This window comes from Trachypithecus francoisi, unplaced genomic scaffold (assembly GCF_009764315.1).
Source record: "Trachypithecus francoisi isolate TF-2019V2 unplaced genomic scaffold, Tfra_2.0 Lachesis_group17, whole genome shotgun sequence".
Lineage (NCBI taxonomy): Eukaryota > Metazoa > Chordata > Mammalia > Primates > Cercopithecidae > Trachypithecus > Trachypithecus francoisi.
Window position 1 is genome coordinate 47,236,730 of NW_022681462.1, and position 17,904 is coordinate 47,254,633.

At 48.6% G+C, this 17,904-nt stretch overlaps 1 protein-coding gene across 5 annotated transcripts in view; it reads left to right on the forward strand.

Annotated features, from left to right (window-relative positions):
* UXS1 (UDP-glucuronate decarboxylase 1) overlaps positions 1-17,904 on the forward strand; it is a 95,167-nt gene extending 77,263 nt beyond the window's left edge. For 2 of the 5 annotated variants that reach the window (XM_033175553.1, XM_033175556.1), the window contains 5 exons: positions 6,353-6,396; positions 10,163-10,223; positions 12,519-12,576; positions 14,458-14,561; positions 17,060-17,894. In XM_033175553.1, coding sequence (XP_033031444.1) covers positions 6,353-6,396; positions 10,163-10,223; positions 12,519-12,576; positions 14,458-14,561; positions 17,060-17,191 — 399 coding nt within the window. In that variant the 3' untranslated portion in view covers positions 17,192-17,894. Of the gene's footprint in view, positions 1-6,352; positions 6,397-10,162; positions 10,224-12,518; positions 12,577-14,457; positions 14,562-17,059 lie in introns of all 5 variants that reach the window. The other 3 variants (XM_033175557.1, XM_033175558.1, XM_033175554.1) reach the window with 2 other exon arrangements.

Sequence of the window (17,904 nt, forward strand, 5' to 3'; positions counted from 1 at the left end):
AGACTTCAGTCCCTGGTCTACACTGCTGCCGCCCCACCCCTATTTATTGCCATAGGCTTGGAGCCACTCATTCTCCCTGTCCTGTGTACTCTCAACCCCGCAGCTGGAGGGAGCCTTGTAAAGAGAGGTCAGAAGCTCGAGTGGCTTTGCAGCTCCAGCAGAGCATGGGACGAGGCCCTGTTGCCTCCGAACCTTCCCTCAGGCCGGGCTTCCTTGCTCCCTTGCTCCCTTGCTCCTGCCTGTCCCAGGAGCGTCTTGCTTTTCTTCCAGGCATTCTTGTCCATTCATCCTCTCCTTAAGGGAAACTTCTTGATGCTCCTCTGCATTATGGCACCAGGCTGGTTACCATAACCATGTTAATTGTCTTCACTGCCCTTGTAACCAACTGAAATACGAATTTTCCAGCCCCAATCCCTGTTAGTATAGTGTATGCGCTTCAAAACCAGGAACTTGGTTTCATTCATGGTTGCATCCCCGGCTCCCAGAAGACCACCAGGCACATGGGCGCAGGAGAGAAATGTTGGGTGGACTAGTTACTGGGTTGTAGTGGCCGCTTTCCTTTATGGTAAGTGAAAGTGGTGAAACCTCCTGTCATCTCATGTTCCCTTCTTGCTGCTGCTTGGGGTTCTGAGGAGCTCGTGCTGTGCCCTGCGAACCCCTTAGTCCACCTGATCAGTTGAGAATTCCACATCTGAGGACAGCCTGGTGCCTTTTTAGTGACTGTTCAGAAACTCCCTCATCCTGTGAGATGAGAGCTGCTTTGTGTGCAGAGTAAACTGTGAAAGCCTCCAAGAAGCAACTTGATTTAGTGCCTCCTTGGCAGCAGCCGGGGCTCCCAGTGTCCCCTAGCCACCCCAAGAATGCATTGTTGGCAGAGGTGATAATTTATGTGTTGTCTTCACACCGAGCAAGCTTTTGTGCCAGAGACAGGAGGGAGAAGATCTCTGGAGCCATCCATGACTGCAGTTAATCCAGAACGTGGCGGGCTTCAGTCTCTGTAGGCACCTTCTGGTGGCAGGAGGCAGAAGTCCCGAGGGAGGCCTTTCAGAATGTGTTTTGTTTCCTTTGTCACACACAATTCTAATTCCCAGCAAGAATTTGATGAAGTCACTGACTTCATTCTTTTCTGTCCAGTTGAGATACCATGCCTTGCTCTTGTCAGATGGCTCTGTGGAGCGGTCTGGGGAGAGACTCACAGGCCTGCCTCAGCCAGCCTGTCTTTAGAAACACTCGGTTTATTGAGGAAGGGAAATAAGGAGGCGTGTCCACCTATTTCCTTTTCTGCTGCATTTCCAGCAAGTCACTTCCGAGAGGAAGACCTCTTCAAGGGTGGTCGGAAACAGCTCAGGGTCTCTTCCTCCCTTTCCGAGCTGGATGGGTGTGATTGCTTACCTTGCAGCTGTGTTTTTGAGCTGATTCCTCATGCCTGTCTTAGCATCTCACTCGCTGCTGTACCGGATGCCTGTGAGGAGGACTCAGGGAGTATGTCACTAGGTTAAGTGCATCATACATCAAAGCTATATTTTAAGTGGAATCATGTAGAAGAAGTTCAACCAATTTTGCGTCTCAGCTTAGAAAATAGATGAGTATGGTTCAGGTCGAGCTATTGTCCTAAGTTTATTTTCGAAGAGACTTTGGCCCACGGTTGAGTTACAGCACATTCACAGGAGGGGTTCATTCTGCTTTCCACCTTCCATGATTTTCCCCAGGTTTGGATTTGCCCAGGACAGGTCAGATGTGGCAGAATTGGGGTTTGAATCCAGTTCTATATCATTTTAAAAGCCTTGCTATTCTTCCAAAGGGAAATTTTGGAAAAATCATACTTCTAAGAGCAAGTCAAAGCTGTTATGATGTTTAGCCTTTTTACTGATATTGTGGTATGTTAAGTGATTCTTACATTGGGCCTTTGTGGCAGAGGGCCATAGGATTTGTTAAACAGTTACTAAATGGTACTAAAGTATGGTGAGGAAGATTTTATTCAGGACCATCATGACAGGAATACAGATCACTGCAGTGGGATTTTTCACGGGGAGAAAGACTGGGATCAGCTCCAAATACAGTACAGGCAAGCAGAATTTTCAGCCAAGGAGCAGGGAGGAGATGAGTGGATGGAAAATGATGAAGAGGAAGCTTCAGAGGTAAAGAAGATTCTAGCTAAACCAATCTAACAGGATTCTTGCTGATGACAGGCCAGGGTGATCGGACACTCTGGGGGATATGAGGAGTGAGGAATGTGAGATATCGAGGGTAAGGGTTTCTCTAAACGGACTTAGCAGGATTCTTGTTACAACTAGATTTTACAAGGAAGTACACAAATGGGCCTAGGAGAAGCTACTAGAGCCTGAATGAAGTTTGGCCAAGCAAAGAATCTTTGTCACGTCTTAAACACATAAAGCACAGCAGCTGGGGACATTGCCAAGTGATCATGAGAGCTCCTTGCTACTCCTCACCCCCGGCTGGTCCTCTCCCCTGTTGGTGACTCCTTGATCATCATGCTGCTTTGACCTGCACACAGCCCTTCGTTCCCCGGCCCCCCATGGCAGCCTTGCCTCTTGCATGAATCTCCTTGCATCTCTCCTGTTCTGTGAAATGAACCCAGAGGGACCGAATCTCACACTCTGTCTTCTGTTAGAAGAACAATGAGGAGGCTGAGGGAGCTCTGCTGACGTCAGCTGTCCACACCAGATCCCTGTGATAATCATGCCCTGGATTTTGCTGCACACCCAATTTGTGCCAAGTCCCTGTGGGCTTTATCTTGAAGTGGGGGAAGATGGAAGGCCTCAGACCACGCTGGGAGGGCTGTACACGGGCTGCAGTTGAGTTCTAGAGCCCAGGGAAGACAGATAGTTTGGATGGGGCATAATTGCATAGCATCTTCTCTCTTGCACACACACCCCTTTCTTTTACTTTACATTTTCACATTAGTACACTGAATATTTCACACATGAATTACAAATCCTCATGTTGCAAAGTACTGTGTTAGTGAAATAGGGAGGGTAATTTAATCCCAAGTATAGATGATGGATATGATATGCTATAGAAACTGAAATCCAGCAGGACTCTTAAGGATACGAGGAAGGAAGTGTTCCAGGCTACCACTGACATTGCGTCTTAGCCTAATGCACACACGGGAGCATACAGACTTTCAAGACTCTGTCAGCAAGGCCTGTCGGGGTGTACAGTGGGCGTCCCACGGGATCCACGCCTTTCCACTGCCTCCCGGCAGAACAGCTGCCTCTTGTACTAGGGACTATTTTGTTGAGGCCCAGTTGCTTTGTGGACATCAGGTGGGACCTCAGAGGGGGTGCTGCTGAGCGGCTTGTGTCACCGAATCTGAAGGGAGCAGAGCTTGCCCAGTGACCGTGGTGTCTGCAGATGAACCTTGTGTCGGTACTGGCTGGGTGGGGAGCTGCCCCTGGCGAGTCATGCAGGGAAGTGCGCCCACAGTTGTAAATCTCCTTCCAGTGCGCTTTGAATGAGGCAACAGTGGGAAATACCCAGCAGCCTGCAGGTTATTTCGGGAGCCTTTTGGACTTCGCAGACTGCAGCCCTTTGGGCTGAAGTGACATTCAAGCCGCTGAGTGTCTCCACCACAAGTCCCTTGTTTGGTTGAGCAGGTACCTGGTGTGGTTCTTCACATCCTGACCCTGGCGGCCTGGTTAACTCGTCCCGATCCGGGGCTTCTCCAGCATGTGGTTCCCTGGATTGTGTTCCCATCAGGGCTTGGGGCCCGCACGTTTGGGTGGAAGAGAAAGCTGCCACTGTGCTCTTCCATGGCTCCTCTCTGAGAGGCGGCGTGTGCATGGATACCGCAGCTCTGATGGGCGAGCCTGGGCTTCAGATCAGGCTGAAGACTGGCCTCGGCTGGCTTGTTGAAGGCCACTGCCACTCTGCACAAAGGTGGGCTTTCTGTGAATGTGGCTGGAATGCACTGGCGGACTGGTGAGCCCACCATCGCAGTGACCCTGACTGAGTGCAGTGGGAAGGTGCAAAACAAGTAGCAGAGGTGCATCTGTGCGCTCAGCTTTGAGAGCAGAGCCCCGGACGCAGGCAGAGGCAACGGGCAGGACAGCAGCACAGCCCCAGACCCACCTGTGGAGAAGCCTGTGACGCGGGAGTTGCCTAAATCCGATACTCACTACAGTGAGGTTGTCGAATGGCCTGGTGCCAGCCTGAGAGCCACAGTTTGAAAAAAAAAAAAAAAAAAAAAAATTGTACAGGCAGTTCCGAAGTTATGAACACAATAGGGCGGGAAAAAGAATCCTGAACTTAGAGTCAAGATAAATTTGACTCTGCTGGGTGCAGGTCACTGCAGCACTTTGACCTTCCATCACCTCATCTCCAAAATAAGGTTGTGAAAAACAAAAAGTTACACCTACAGCACTGGCGTAGAGGGGAGTTTCCAGGCTGAGGGAGCTGGCAGTAGGTGGACCTCCTCTCCTACCAAATCAGGCCCACCGCTTCCTGCCTTCCTCACATGTATCAGAAGGATCAGCCAGGCTGGAGAATCAGGTTCAGACAGAACTCAAGGAATTCCCCTCTGCTTCCAGGAGGCCCACGCCCATATTTCCTCAATGTTCCTTTACTGAGATTTGTTGCAGCTGTAGTTTCTATGTTGACAGGAATCTCCATTCCTCAGTATCCCCAGCCTTTTCTCAGTGGAAGGCCTTACCCCCAAGAACAGAACCTACATAGATAGAACTGATACACCTGTGAAATTGACATATGTAAATGCTTATTAAGAAAACACAGAGATAGCCTTTGAACCTGCTAAATAAATAAGGCATTCAGGAGGTTTGAGGCATGTGCTTTTTTTCTTTTCTTTTGAGACAGAGTTTCGCTCTTGTTGCCCAGGCTGGAATGCAGTGGCACGATCTCGGCTCACTGCAACCTCCGCCTCCCAGGTTCGAGCGATTCTCCTGCCTCAGCCTCCCGAGTAGCTGGAATTACAGGCATGTACCACCACACCCTGCTAGTTTTGTATTTTTAGTAGAGACCGGATTTCTCCATTTTGGTCAGGCTGGTCTCGAACTCCCGACCTCAGGTGATCTGCCCACCTTGGCCTCCCAAAGTGCTGGGATTACAGGCGTGAGTAACCGCATCCAGCCATGCGTGTGCTTTTCTTCCCCACCTGCTCCTTCCCCTTTTCCTTCTCAGAGCTGGAGGGAGGAGCTCCAGGGAAACCGGGCTGAGTGTCTGGGGCTGAGGGGGCTGGTGCTGTTCTGAGAGCTGCTGGCAGGGGCTCTTTTTTGCTGTCAGGCAGGAGGAGGCTCCAGGGTTGTTATAATCAAGCTTGTTCCCAAAGGCAGTCCGTTCCTGCCAGCTGCCTGCTTTCCACCACGGGAAGGCACACAAGCAAACAAAACCTCCGAGGGCACTCTCGTTCCTGCGATGCTGCACTTAGGAGATCTCCCCAAGCACCTCTGTTGCCATCTCCGCCTCAGTGAGTGGCGTGATCCATGACGCTCTGCAGGTCGTTCAGCAGATGCTCATCCCATGCTAGTATCACACCACGCATCGTGCTGGACTCCAGCAGGGCAAAGAGGGTTTGGACACCAGTCCTTCTGGGGAGTTCACGGTTGGGGGCAGTCGGCAAAGGGCTTTCCCTGGGGAATGAGCCAGAGGAAGCTTCTCCAGGAGATGGCGTCAGAGCTTGTCCCTAAAGGATAAGTAGCACTCTGCCAGGTGGAAAGTAGACAAGAGGGTCTTGGCCGGCAGAGCAAAGAACACAAGCCAAGCTATGGAAGTGTGGAGCAAATGTGCAGTGGAAACAAAGGAGAATGTGACCCTCCCTCCTGCCACCTCCGCGTCACTTTCAGTCTCCTGCATGGCTCTCCACCTTGGCCTTACATTAGAATCTCCTGGGGAGCTAGCTGTAACAATACCCGGAAATACCGGCCTCATCCCAAACAGTCTGTGGACCAGCCTGGGCGGCGTCCCCGGCTCTGCTGTTGGCCGGTCAGAGTGAGGAACCCCAGTTAAATGCACATGTTACTGTTTGTGTGTAGCTCTGTCCCCTAGCTGGACTCTGAGGTCACAGCCCCCAGAGCCTCACATGATGCCTGACACATCATAAGACTCCAGCAGAAGCAGATTCCTTCAGGCACTGTCTTTGGAGGGAGAACTTGACACATCTATACCAGGTGCACGCTTTAGGTGTTGCTGCCCCCGTCTTGCTGTCGGGGCATGGTCTCGAAGTAGAGTGCGGGATGCGGCGCCAGATGCTGGGAGTCAGCATCACTGCCCCCTGGCATCAGTTTCGAGGTCAGTCTGTGTCCCCTGAAGTTCCAAGGACACCTACCCAGTACTGGTGTGGTTTTCTCAGGAGGCCTAACTGTTGGTTTCCTTCCAGGTATACGGATCCGGGTCTCAGACAAGGGCGTTCCAGTACGTCAGGTAAGACTGTCCTGCCCTGCCCCAGCCTTAGCAGTGCCTTGGAGCAGGCCTACTTGACAGACAGTTCAGTGTCTTGTATATATTAACCATTTCCATTTCCACAACACTAACACTATATATTGATTAAAAATGTTTAATTTTATGATGGGAATACTTGCTGTTCTCTGTTTAAAAGTTAAAATTTGCATTCATCTCCATGACTATTGTGACTCATGTGCTAATCTTTTACTGCCACCTAGCGGTGTAGGGGTGAAGTTGCCCAGCTCTGAGGGTGACTTGGGTGATTTCAGCACAGGCCAAGTTAAGAGATGGCCTTATACATCCAGCAAACCTGTGAATGCCAGAATCTGACCCATTGCAAACATGGCTCGCGGGGTGGAAGAGGTAGTCCTTGTGGAGGGCACAAGGTAGATAGTGTTCTCATGTTGAATTTCATGCTGAAACTAAATGCAGATAAAAATAAATTTTTTGAATAGGCAGATAAAAATAAATTTTTTGAATAGGTTCACGTGGTGATTTTTATTGTTTTCTTGGCAATCCTTATAAATCCACTGTTTCGTTGTTCCATTCCATTGGTGATTAATTTTAGAAGGCCGTATGGATTCTCAGAGTAGTTAGGATAGAAGCAGTTGCGTATGCCAAAGTGCATCCACCAATATGTGGCTATTGTAAATTCTGTGAAAGTTTCTGGTATCCTGAATTGTTATAAAACCCAGTTCTATATTTTGACCCCATATATTTTCATTCTTCATTGCAAATACTCCAGTATGCCTGTCGATCAGGAAGTGTTATTCCTGCTGTCTTGGCGCCATCCTAGGGGCACTCGGGTGAGATGGTGGCTGTTGTGGTGCAGGTCAGGGTGGTGCAGGTTGGGGCAGCCCCCGAGTCCCACCTCAGCCGAACCAACCACATAAAATTCTATCTATCCAGGACCCTTAGGTAAGGGTCCTGGGTAGGAGTCCCTAGGAGAAATGAAACTGGTAGTAAACTAAAATTTTAAAAACAATTCAAAATAACCACTGTAGATTTTTGCTGAAAGTATTTGTGAATTTCCATTTTACTCCAAAAGAAAGCTGTGAGTAAACATTTACACAGCCAGTGGTTTTTACCTCCCCACCCATTAGTATCTTGCCTCAAGGGGCAAAAAGCCCGAAAGTGTGCTATAACCAACTATATTGCCTAAATAGGCGTGCACATTCTAAAAAGCGATTTAACAGGGAAATGGCAGCTGCCCCCACTTTGGGACTGTGTTCATTTCAAAGCTTTTAGCATAGGCACTATGTCCCCGGAGGAAACTTATCATGGCACACTTCTGTATGGGGACCAAATTGTGGGCCTCCCATGGATTGAGTACTGTCTTCGCATAGTGACACGTTCTCATCCCATCCTCCTCCACTCACCCAGCTGTGCCGTTTCCTGAGGGAGTTTTGCTGTCCTCGGTTATGAGTAACTGCCGTAGGCTTCCTCACCAGTGGCCCCCAGGCTTCTCCAGCCCCCACACCACATGGATTATCAATGAGATGTTGTGCGGTAAAAGGAAATCAGTCAGAACCCATTCTTCTTTCTGCTCTCATTATCTCAAGGGCATTGCCTGCAAAATTCATTTAAAATAGCCTCAGAGACTTTTGTTTTTCTAGGGACTAAAATATTTTGAGCATTCGATGATGCCTGCGCTATGTGCTGTCCCAGCTCAGGACAAAATGCACGCAGGGTGCCTGGCCCGCTCTGATGGGCGAGACTCCCCTGCCCCGTCACTCTCTCTGTGCCCTGGTCACTGTCCTGTGCCTGCTTTGATGGTCGTGGCTCATACTCCTAGCTGCCATCACATGCATCATCCTCTCCCACACCACTTGACTATTTGAAAAGGGCATGAGCAGTTTCCCTAGACATATGGTGGTTAACCCTTTTAGAAAACCCCTTAACACTTCAGTAGTATTTATTTACTCCCCACTCTGGTGATCCTCTCCGGTTTCACGGGAGCGGAGCCTGAGATGATGAGGCTTCAGGGACTTTGCCATACTTGGGCATGGGTTTCCCTACTTAACTTTTTAGTTATTGAGGACTCAACTGAGTTCATTAACTGACCAAAGTGTTGATGTTTTTCGCAAGCAGTTTTTTAGGAACCGAGCATCTTTTAGTAATGCACAATGTCAGGGTCCCCAGTTACTGTACTAAATGAACCATTCTCCAAACCCATGATTGCCTCAAAACAACAGTGCAGGGAGTCTGAGGTCTAGGTGGCCATCCGCATCGACATTTTGGCATGACTGTGTTTAATATTCTCATGGCCGGTTGTGTCCTCATTTACATAACAAAGGCATGCTATTTTTTTTTTTTTTTAAGTCACTTTGTCAAAATGACACTTGTAAAGAGCTTCAGGTTAAATGAGTGTGATCTATGCAATTGTGACCTTAAAAGTTGCCAGTTTGTCATGTAAAAGACCCATGGCCCTCCCATCTGCCCCCCTGAGGATGACTACCTGAGAGTCAGCCTTCTTCCAACTCAAATAGACCGCACCCCCCATTTTCAATATTAAAACCTATTGTGGATGCAATGGAATGGCAGCTTTTAATGTCTTTTTATAAACGTGCACAGATGTATGTCATGAGTGCACTATTGTAATGTAACAATACTGCCATAGTGATGAAGTGACTTTTTGCCAGTTTCTGTAAAAGAGAAATCATCCAGGGTCAGCAGGGATTTGCATTAGTGCTTGATCCTTGAGAATACAACATTTTAAGCATGTTCGTATGAAATACGCATTTGTCGTAAAGTAACACGCAGAAATATCTTACTTAACTAAATACCCCAATAGTTTTTTTCAATTGAAAGCAAAACCTATCTGGGGTTTTCTTTTGGAAGTTTATCCAGACCCAGTGTGACCTGCTCCTTACTGGTAACGATGGAGGAGGAGAAGGAGAAGGGTCAGAGCTTTAAAAGTCTTCTAAGAATTGTAGCTGATGGAAAATTGGCATAGAAAAAGTGCTTGTGCTTATTAGCAGTGAGGTGTCATTTTTACGAAGTAACTTTTTTTTAACAGAGCCACACTTTAAAGCTTCTGAAAATAAGAGCCAAACCTTGGTAAGCGAAAGTTTGCTTACTTATCTTCACCTTCATGGCCCAGTTGATCACAATCCATTTGAAACATCCAAATATCCCTGACCGTTTTCATACAAGGTGTTTTGCGGGGTGGCGACTTCACGGTCGGGGGCATAGGGAGTGACGTTTCTGTTTATTTCAACCCTCAGTACCGTCTGGCTTTATCTGTGATTTGCCGGTATGGGGATCACATACTGGAGTTCGTTCATTTTCGTGGATCTTGTTTTTAAAAGTAATCATGTGCTTTCGTACAGGTCAACTACTGGGTTCACATTAAACATGAATTTTCTTTGGAAACTTACGTAAACTCCATCTTTTTTGAGTGTATGCCTGTTTTAACTTATGCTTAGTTTTTCATTGTTAAAGGACTTCAGAAATGCAGTGGTGAACTCAGCCCCATCTCTCAGCTTCCATCCTATTTAACCATCTCCACCACACCCAAAAAAAGCAAATCCCAGACGTCAAATATATCATTTCATCCATAAATACTTTCACATTATAAACACCATCTTAGTTTGCAGGATTTTATTTTGACGTTCAATTTTCCATTTGGGTTTTTATTTTCTTCTGGGGGTGGTAATTTTTCTTCTGGGAGGGCTTCTACGTGGCTCTTGGCGCTAGCGTGTTCCAGTAGGCAGAGCCTCACCCGCCTCCCCTTTTTTTACAGTGATCTGGTGAATGGCCTCGTGGCTCTCATGAACAGCAATGTCAGCAGCCCAGTCAACCTGGTGAGTGCTCCTCTCCCTCCACTCTGCAGGACAGCTCAGACTTTCATTCATTTGTGAAACCATGAGCAGCACCAGGCTTTGCTTCATTTGCTATCAGCACACTTAAGGCATTGGTGTTTGTTGCTTGCTAAATACTAGAGGAAAAACAAACAGAAAGTAAGAGTATACAAAGAAGTAAAATATCTGCAAGGCATGGATGAGTGATGTCGTTAGTCCCTCCACCTTCTGAAGGGCCCAGGTCTAAAATTGTGTGAAGCCCTTTGGTGGTCGTAGGTGGACATGTGTATGCATCTCATTCTCTTTTTAATAGGTGGGTCATCATTATAAGACCTGATTGCGTTTTTAGAAGATGGAGGTTGTTCAGAGAGAAAGTTTTCCAGTTTTTGATGATGTCTATCATTTAGCCGGACAGACCACCTTTGTGGCTTCTTGCCTTCCCTGCATGCCTGCCCGCAGCCCAGAACCTCCCTGTTGGAGGGATCATCCAGCCTTCAGCAGTTTCAGTGCTGGTGAACTTGCTTCTGCTCAGAGAAATTCACCCTGTCTTTGGACAGTTCTGGCCGGCAGAAAACTCTTCCTTATATTGAACCAGAAATCTCACTTTCTGCACAACTATCCACTGACCTCACTTCTCCACCTGGGGGCCATTCATGGCAGTGTGATGCCTCTACATTGTGGTAACTCTCCAAAGATTTGAAGGACATGGTCCTACCCGCCAAGCCTCCTCCTCCTTGGCTGCGTCAGCCAAGGTCATGGTAGGACCTCTTACCCTTTCTATCACTGAGTGATTTTCTGAGCAGTTTTGTTCCATCTCATTTAAAATGCAAGGTTTCCAATGTGGACTGTCCAGCATTCAAGATGTTCTGTGTCTGTTGATGGCAGTGGACACAGGAACCCCTTAGCTCACTAGAGACCTCCCCCATAACCCTACCTCGATGAAGCCTTGGGGTCATTTCAGGTGCTTCTCCCAAACTACCTCTCCTGGTTCCTACACAACATTCTAAGATTCGGGGAACTCTAAAATGTTGGCCATGTGACCTGTTTCTTGCAAACCACGTCACCTTTGCTTATGCATGTCTTTGTAACCAGCCATCTCAAATACATTGCAGACCGTGCATTTCTCCCCGAGGTGAAAGGGAATTCTCATCACATAGGGAATAATGTGCCCTAGCGTACTGACTCCATCCTGGGACTGTTGCTGATTCATGGGTACAGTGTGCCGCGTTTGAAAAAAACATTCACTTAAAACAGACCAGAACGTGCCTCGCACTGTAAGCCTCATTTTGCTTGCAGCATTTGACTGTGTACACTGGAGAGGCCCGAGCCGCCCCTGCTCTGCATTTTTGCTGCAGGTTCTTTAGCAGGGGTGTTGTCAGTGACTTCCCTGGGCAGCCAGGCTCTTCTCTGTAGACACCATGTTCCTCCTCCCCTCTTTGTGGAGGGCCTTTGCACAGGGACAGTTCATAAAATTGAAATCGTGTGTGTGCCAGGAGCCCCGATAAAGGCAGGATCACTTTCTTCCAAATTCCCGTCGCTCCACTTTGCTAGTCAGTCCCCTCTGTGCTCAAGTGAGGCCCAGGGTCCCTCCCTCCACATTTACCATCTAACTTCAGGCTAACCGAGGACCTGGGCACGAAGAGGCTTTAGGATGTAGAATTATCAGACTTTATGGTGGTCTCTTATGATAGGCGGCAGAGTGAGAGTAACAGGTGTTCTGATGTGTGATGGAAGGGAGAAAAAGAGCAAGTGGTTTTCCTTAAAGCCCCCACAAGTGTTCTGTCTTCATGAAGTGCATCGAGTTTGTCCTCGGGCTTGCTGGGGACACTCGCCTGTGAGCATACTCATTTCTGCCTTAGCTTTCAGGTGTGAGATTGCACGTCCTTCATTATTGACATGGTTAACACAGCTCACCCAGAGGGAAATAGATGGTGTTAGGAGAGCTCATTTTGTAAACCCAAGCTTTTATAAAAGTGACATTGAAGTTATGTTAGATATGAAGTTGTCTGATACTCAGCGAGTGAATGTGTGCCTTCATCAGAGACTCTGGACCTATCCAAAGCCCACCTTGTACACAGCAGCCGAGAGGCTGAAGGTATAGATGGTGCAGTTTAGCACTGCCAGGTGAGTAACTGTCATCTTGGAAGCAGAGTACCCTCTGGCACACGGAGCTCTGCCCAAGCACTGCAGAGAGGTCAGACTTGGCCAGCAGACGTCTCTGCAGACACGCATGTGGTCTGGGTGGCAGGTTGCTGCTGTTGTCATGACGCTTATAACTGGAAACGTTTTCTTCCTTAGGGGAACCCAGAAGAACACACAATCCTAGAATTTGCTCAGTTAATTAAAAACCTTGTTGGTAAGTAGGATAAATCACTTCCTGAGTAAAATCGGCTGTGCCTGCCCTATCTGTTGATAACACCTTGACTAGAAAGTGGGTGATTAATACAAGCCAATTGAATTGGATCAAAGCAGAACTTTTTATCAGGAACACGTAAGTGTTTTCTAATTTTTAAGGACTAGAAAGAGGAAGGAGGGCAGGATGGCTTTGTCCTCAGTTTTCATTGCAGGTTTGCATGGAGTGGGAGGGAGGAGGAGTTTTGCTCCCAGTGTTTGAGGCACGATTGTGTTAGGTCATCCTACATGGGTGACAACTGTTGGATTTCCGAACTGGTCATGTCAAGCATAGCATTTCAGACAGCAAGAGACAGCAACCACCGGCTGTGTGCTTCGGGCAAGTTTAAAATTTTGTTTGCAGTTCTGGTCATCTTGGCCACCAGCCATTGGGGGCAGTGTAGCATTGGGAGAACCACGTCAAGGTGGGCTCTTAGGCCGTGAGAAGGTCAGGTCTTCCAGACCAGCCCTGGATTGCAGACGTAGAGTGGATGAGCCCTTGGCCTCATCCTCAGACTTCCTGGAGCTCTGAGGAGTCAGACTCTTGGAGGGTGTCTGTTGTCTGGGGTTGATCCTGAAATTTGAGTGAAGTCACAACCAGACTGGACTGGCAGGTAGGCCAGGGAGGAGCATGCCACAGTGTGTCCTGAGGTGACCATTCAGACCCCACTTGGCTGGGTTAATTCCTCCAGCGTGCCCTTCCTGCATCAGGCTGCCATTTACCGGCGTTGGTCTAATCACCGCGGACAGTTGGAATCCTCTCATTGCTCATGGCAGTAGAGGCAGCGGTCTTCCTCAGACGTAGCCTGCATCATCTGCGGCTCCCACAGCCGCTTCGATGCACTTCTCAGCTTTTCCATCCTGAATCTGAGTGTTCCTCCCTCGTGAGGAAGGGATAGGCTCAGATCACAGCTGTCTGCCATCCACTCCTTCATACCCTCACTGCCCAGAGTGAGGCCCGTGGGCCAGCGCAGCAGTAGCATTGGGTGCCTGTTAGAAATTCGGACTCTCACGCCCTAGCCCAGGCCCCCAGATCAGGATCTGCATGTTGACAGGCTCTTCAGATGATCCGTGCATGCTGACGCCTGAGAAACTCTATTTGAAACCTAAGGTTGTGGGGAGGGGTGCGCAGCTTCCCTGCTGTGCTTCTGTGTGTAGCTTTGTGGCACACCATCCTGAACCACCCATGGTGGTGATTTGCTGCAGAGTCTCCGACGTGGCCTCCATGACGGGGAGGCAGGGAAAGCCTCCACAGGCTTTCTTCTGCAGGTCTGGCTCACAGTCACTGGTGGGGCTCTATTCTGCTGGCCAGTGGGGCCTGGGCCCAGCAAGGGTGCAGAACTGGCCAGGCTTTGCCGTCCTCCGAGAGGTCCCTCCAGCTGGGTGGCTGCACATCTTGAGTCTCAGGGCTGTCCAGGCTCCGAGCACCCAGGTGTGGCCCCCTTGGGGCATCCACCTCAGGGATGGCCCCACACCACGTTTGTGGTCTCACACTGGGGTCATGCTCAGTGGGCATGTCTCGCTTGTTACCTGGTGTGGGTGGTCTGCCTTGGAGCGGCCCTCTTGTACTGGATGGAAACTCAGGCCTGTTGAGACAGTAACATGCCCCCACTAGGCTCTTGCCGGGCGCCTGCACAGTCAGCTTGGCCACAGCGGTTGCAGGAGCGAACCTGGACTTCCATGCAGGACAGTCCCTCGGGAGCTCTGGGGCTTCTCGAGAACTGCCTCTCCACCGCCTGCACCCTATTCACACTGCATATGGGGTTTGACTTTGACGTGGATGGTAATGCCGCACTTCCCCATGCTCTGTGATTCTCGCCTACCTTTTTTTCTTTCAACATCTCAGGTAGCGGAAGTGAAATTCAGTTTCTCTCCGAAGCCCAGGATGACCCACAGAAAAGAAAACCAGACATCAAAAAAGCAAAGCTGATGCTGGGGTGGGAGCCCGTGGTAAGTGCAGGGAGTTAGTGCTGCCTTGTGGGGAGGGGCCTCCCATGTCCTGTCTCTGCTGTCCTGTAGGCACTGACCCTTGTCAGGCAGCCGCCCGGGGAGCAGGGTGGGCTCGGCATCCAGGCAGATAGCGGGTTTTCTCCAAGCAGTAAACAGCCTCTCCTGTATCAGGAGTCTCAGAGAATGTTACCTGGGAAGTGGCTGGAAGCCCCTGCTCTGGGCTCTGTTTTCATAAAATCACACACACTCTTATACACATACACTGTCATACAAACACTTGTACACACATATTCTCACACTGTCTCCCACACACACTGTCATATATACACTGTTATATGAACACACTTAATACATGTATACTCACTCATTTTCACACATATATATTCACACTATCATACACATTCTCACATTCATACACTCACACACACTCATACACACATTCACACTCATACACACATTCACACATACACTCCCGCTTCCATATACATACACACACACACACACACGGCTGACTGTGAACGCCGTGCCGAGAGCACTGGCAGCGCACACTTAGAGCCCTGCGTGGCCCCAGTTACCTGCCTCTCGAGTGTGTGGGGCCAGGTCAAGGGCAGGTGGTCCGCGTCAGCCCCGCAGTGGAGCCCCTGGTTGGAAGCATGCAAGACTGAAGGGTGTGGAGGAAGGGGAACTGCATGCCGCCTTGTCGTCTGAAGAGGGCAGGGTGGGGCAGCTGCCGCCCCGCTGGGGCTGAGCCTGAACCCAGCCTGCCTCTGCTCTGCTGCCTGCTGTACCCTTCCTGCCTTGGGTGACTGCAGACTCCTTCCCGCCGGAGAACGCTTGCCCTCAGGGCTGCCTGTGTCCTTCAGAGACCACCTATGTAGGGAGGTTGGCTGGGCCGGCCGCATCTACCAAAGCAAGCCCACCTCATTTACTGTCAGCTCTGCCTGGCTGTTCCCTCTTTGCCCACCCTCATGTGCCCCACTGAAACTCACGCTCCCCTTGGGCAAAGGCGTGTGGCCCTGTGTCCAGCAGGAGTCCGGCACCTGTCAGACCTGACACACACCGGGTGCTCAGCCAATGTAGGAGCGTCTTGGCATGGCCCATGGGTTGTGGCGCAGTTAGAGTCAGGGACGCAGTTGAGAGCTCCATTTACCTTTTTAAAATGTGCATAGTGAGAGCTGAGTAGAATCCTAGAATATTGAACTTGAAAGGGACACAAGAGTTCCAGCCTGATCCTTATTTCATTCTGTGATGTCCAAGTCTAAGTGATCTGCTGAAAGCCACAGATATTTGTTGAATGAAATAAAAATACAGTCATACCTAGACTTCACAAAATCTAATAATCCCAAGCTGTGCAAAACGAGTTATAGCAGCATAGGTCGTTTCTTGTTTTTTGAAGCTTTGTAAGGGGCCACTGGTCCCTTTGTAAGGAGAACCTATATTTTTAAACAAAATATTTTTTGAAGAGTTAAATGTGCATTCGCTAGGTATTAACTCTTGCTTTTGATGTGAGGTGTGTGTATGCTCAGTATCTTTATTTTTCTGGAATTTAGACCTACAGTATTCTAACAGTCTTGGAATGTGAGCCATCTACCACTGGTTTCTCTCCTAGTAGTAGTTTTAATTTATAATACATTTTTGAGGGATATGATCCAAAGAAACTTACAGGCGTTATCCATCTTAATTGTCCCAAGTGTGTGTGTTTAACAGCTTGTTGAGCTATAATTGGCATACTGCAAACTGCCCATATTTAGAAGATACAGTTTGATAAGTTTTCATCTATTTTGACACCTGTGAAACCATCCCCACAGTCAAGCTGACAGACAGACCTTCTCCCCCAGTGGTGCCCAGCACCCCTTGGCAGTGCCTCCCTTCACCTTTTCTCTTTCTGCTCTTAATCAGCAGTTGATCTGGCTGGTTTCCTGTTGGCTGCAAAGCAGCTCCAGGTGAAGGTTGCTTTCTGTGGCGTGGGCTGCCGTGGGTCCCCTCTCAGACTCAGCCTCTTAGTATGGTGGGGGTGCAAGGGGGCCATGATCCGCTGGGCAGTGCAAAGGGCTGATGTCACGTGGGAGAATCAGGTGTGTTGATCAGATGCAGATCACCTTCCCAAAGCATCTTCCCGCCACTTCAAGGTGGATTTCTTCTGAAAGAATGGGGCACATGGGCATTATCTGAAAAACAGTCTTGCCAGCTGATTCAAACTGGAGCAGACATTTTACTGGCACGAGGTAGTTGGCGTCTTTTGTGGGGTGGAGCTCACTTTGCTTCAGTAAGAGTGACACTTGTTAGCTCCACAGTACATTCTGAAAGCGGCCCTGAAGGACCTCTGGCTTCTCTCGGTGGGCCGTGATGCTGGATGCTGGATGCTGTCACAACCAAAGCGTGGTTCTGTGAGCGCTCCTCTGAAGGAGGCCCGACTGGCTGCAAGGTGGCACTTCCTTCCCGCGATGCCCTTCTGTCAGTGTGACCTTGTCTCCCTTTCTCGCTTTCCCTTTAAACAGGTCCCGCTGGAGGAAGGTTTAAACAAAGCAATTCACTACTTCCGTAAAGAACTCGAGTACCAGGCAAATAATCAGTACATCCCCAAACCAAAGCCTGCCAGAATAAAGAAGGGACGGACTCGCCACAACTGAACTCCTCACTTTTAGGACACAAGACTACCATTGTACACTTGATGGGATGTATTTTTGGCTTTTTTTGTTGTTGTTTAAAGAAAGACTTTAACAGGTGTCATGAAGAACAAACTGGAATTTCATTCTGAAGCTTGCTTTAATGAAATGGATGTGCCTAAAAGCTCCCCTCAAAAAACTGCAGATTTTGCCTTGCACTTTTTGAATCTCTCTTTTTATGTAAAATAGCGTAGATGCATCTCTGCATATTTTCAAGTTTTTTATCTTGCTGTGAGAGCATATGTTGTGACTGTCGTTGACAGTTTTATTTACTGGTTTCTTTGTGAAGCTGAAAAGGAACATTAAACGGGACGAAAAATGCCGATTTTATTTATAAAAGTGGGTACTTAATAAATTACACTATGCATAAAGAAAAATCCTAGCAGTACTGTCAGGTGGGTGGTGCACCGGCATTGACTTTAGGGCAGATAAAAGAATTCTGTGTGAGAGCTTTATGTTTCTCTTTTCATTCAGAGTTTTTCCAAGGTCTACTTTTGAGTTGCAAACTTAAGACTTTGAAATATTCCTTTTGGTCATGATCAAGGATATTTGAAATCACTACTGTGTTTTGCTGCGTATCTGGGGCGGGGGCGGGTTGAGGGGGACAAAGTTAACATATTCTTGGTTAACCATGGTTAAATATGCTATTTTAATAAAATATTGAAACTTACCAGTCA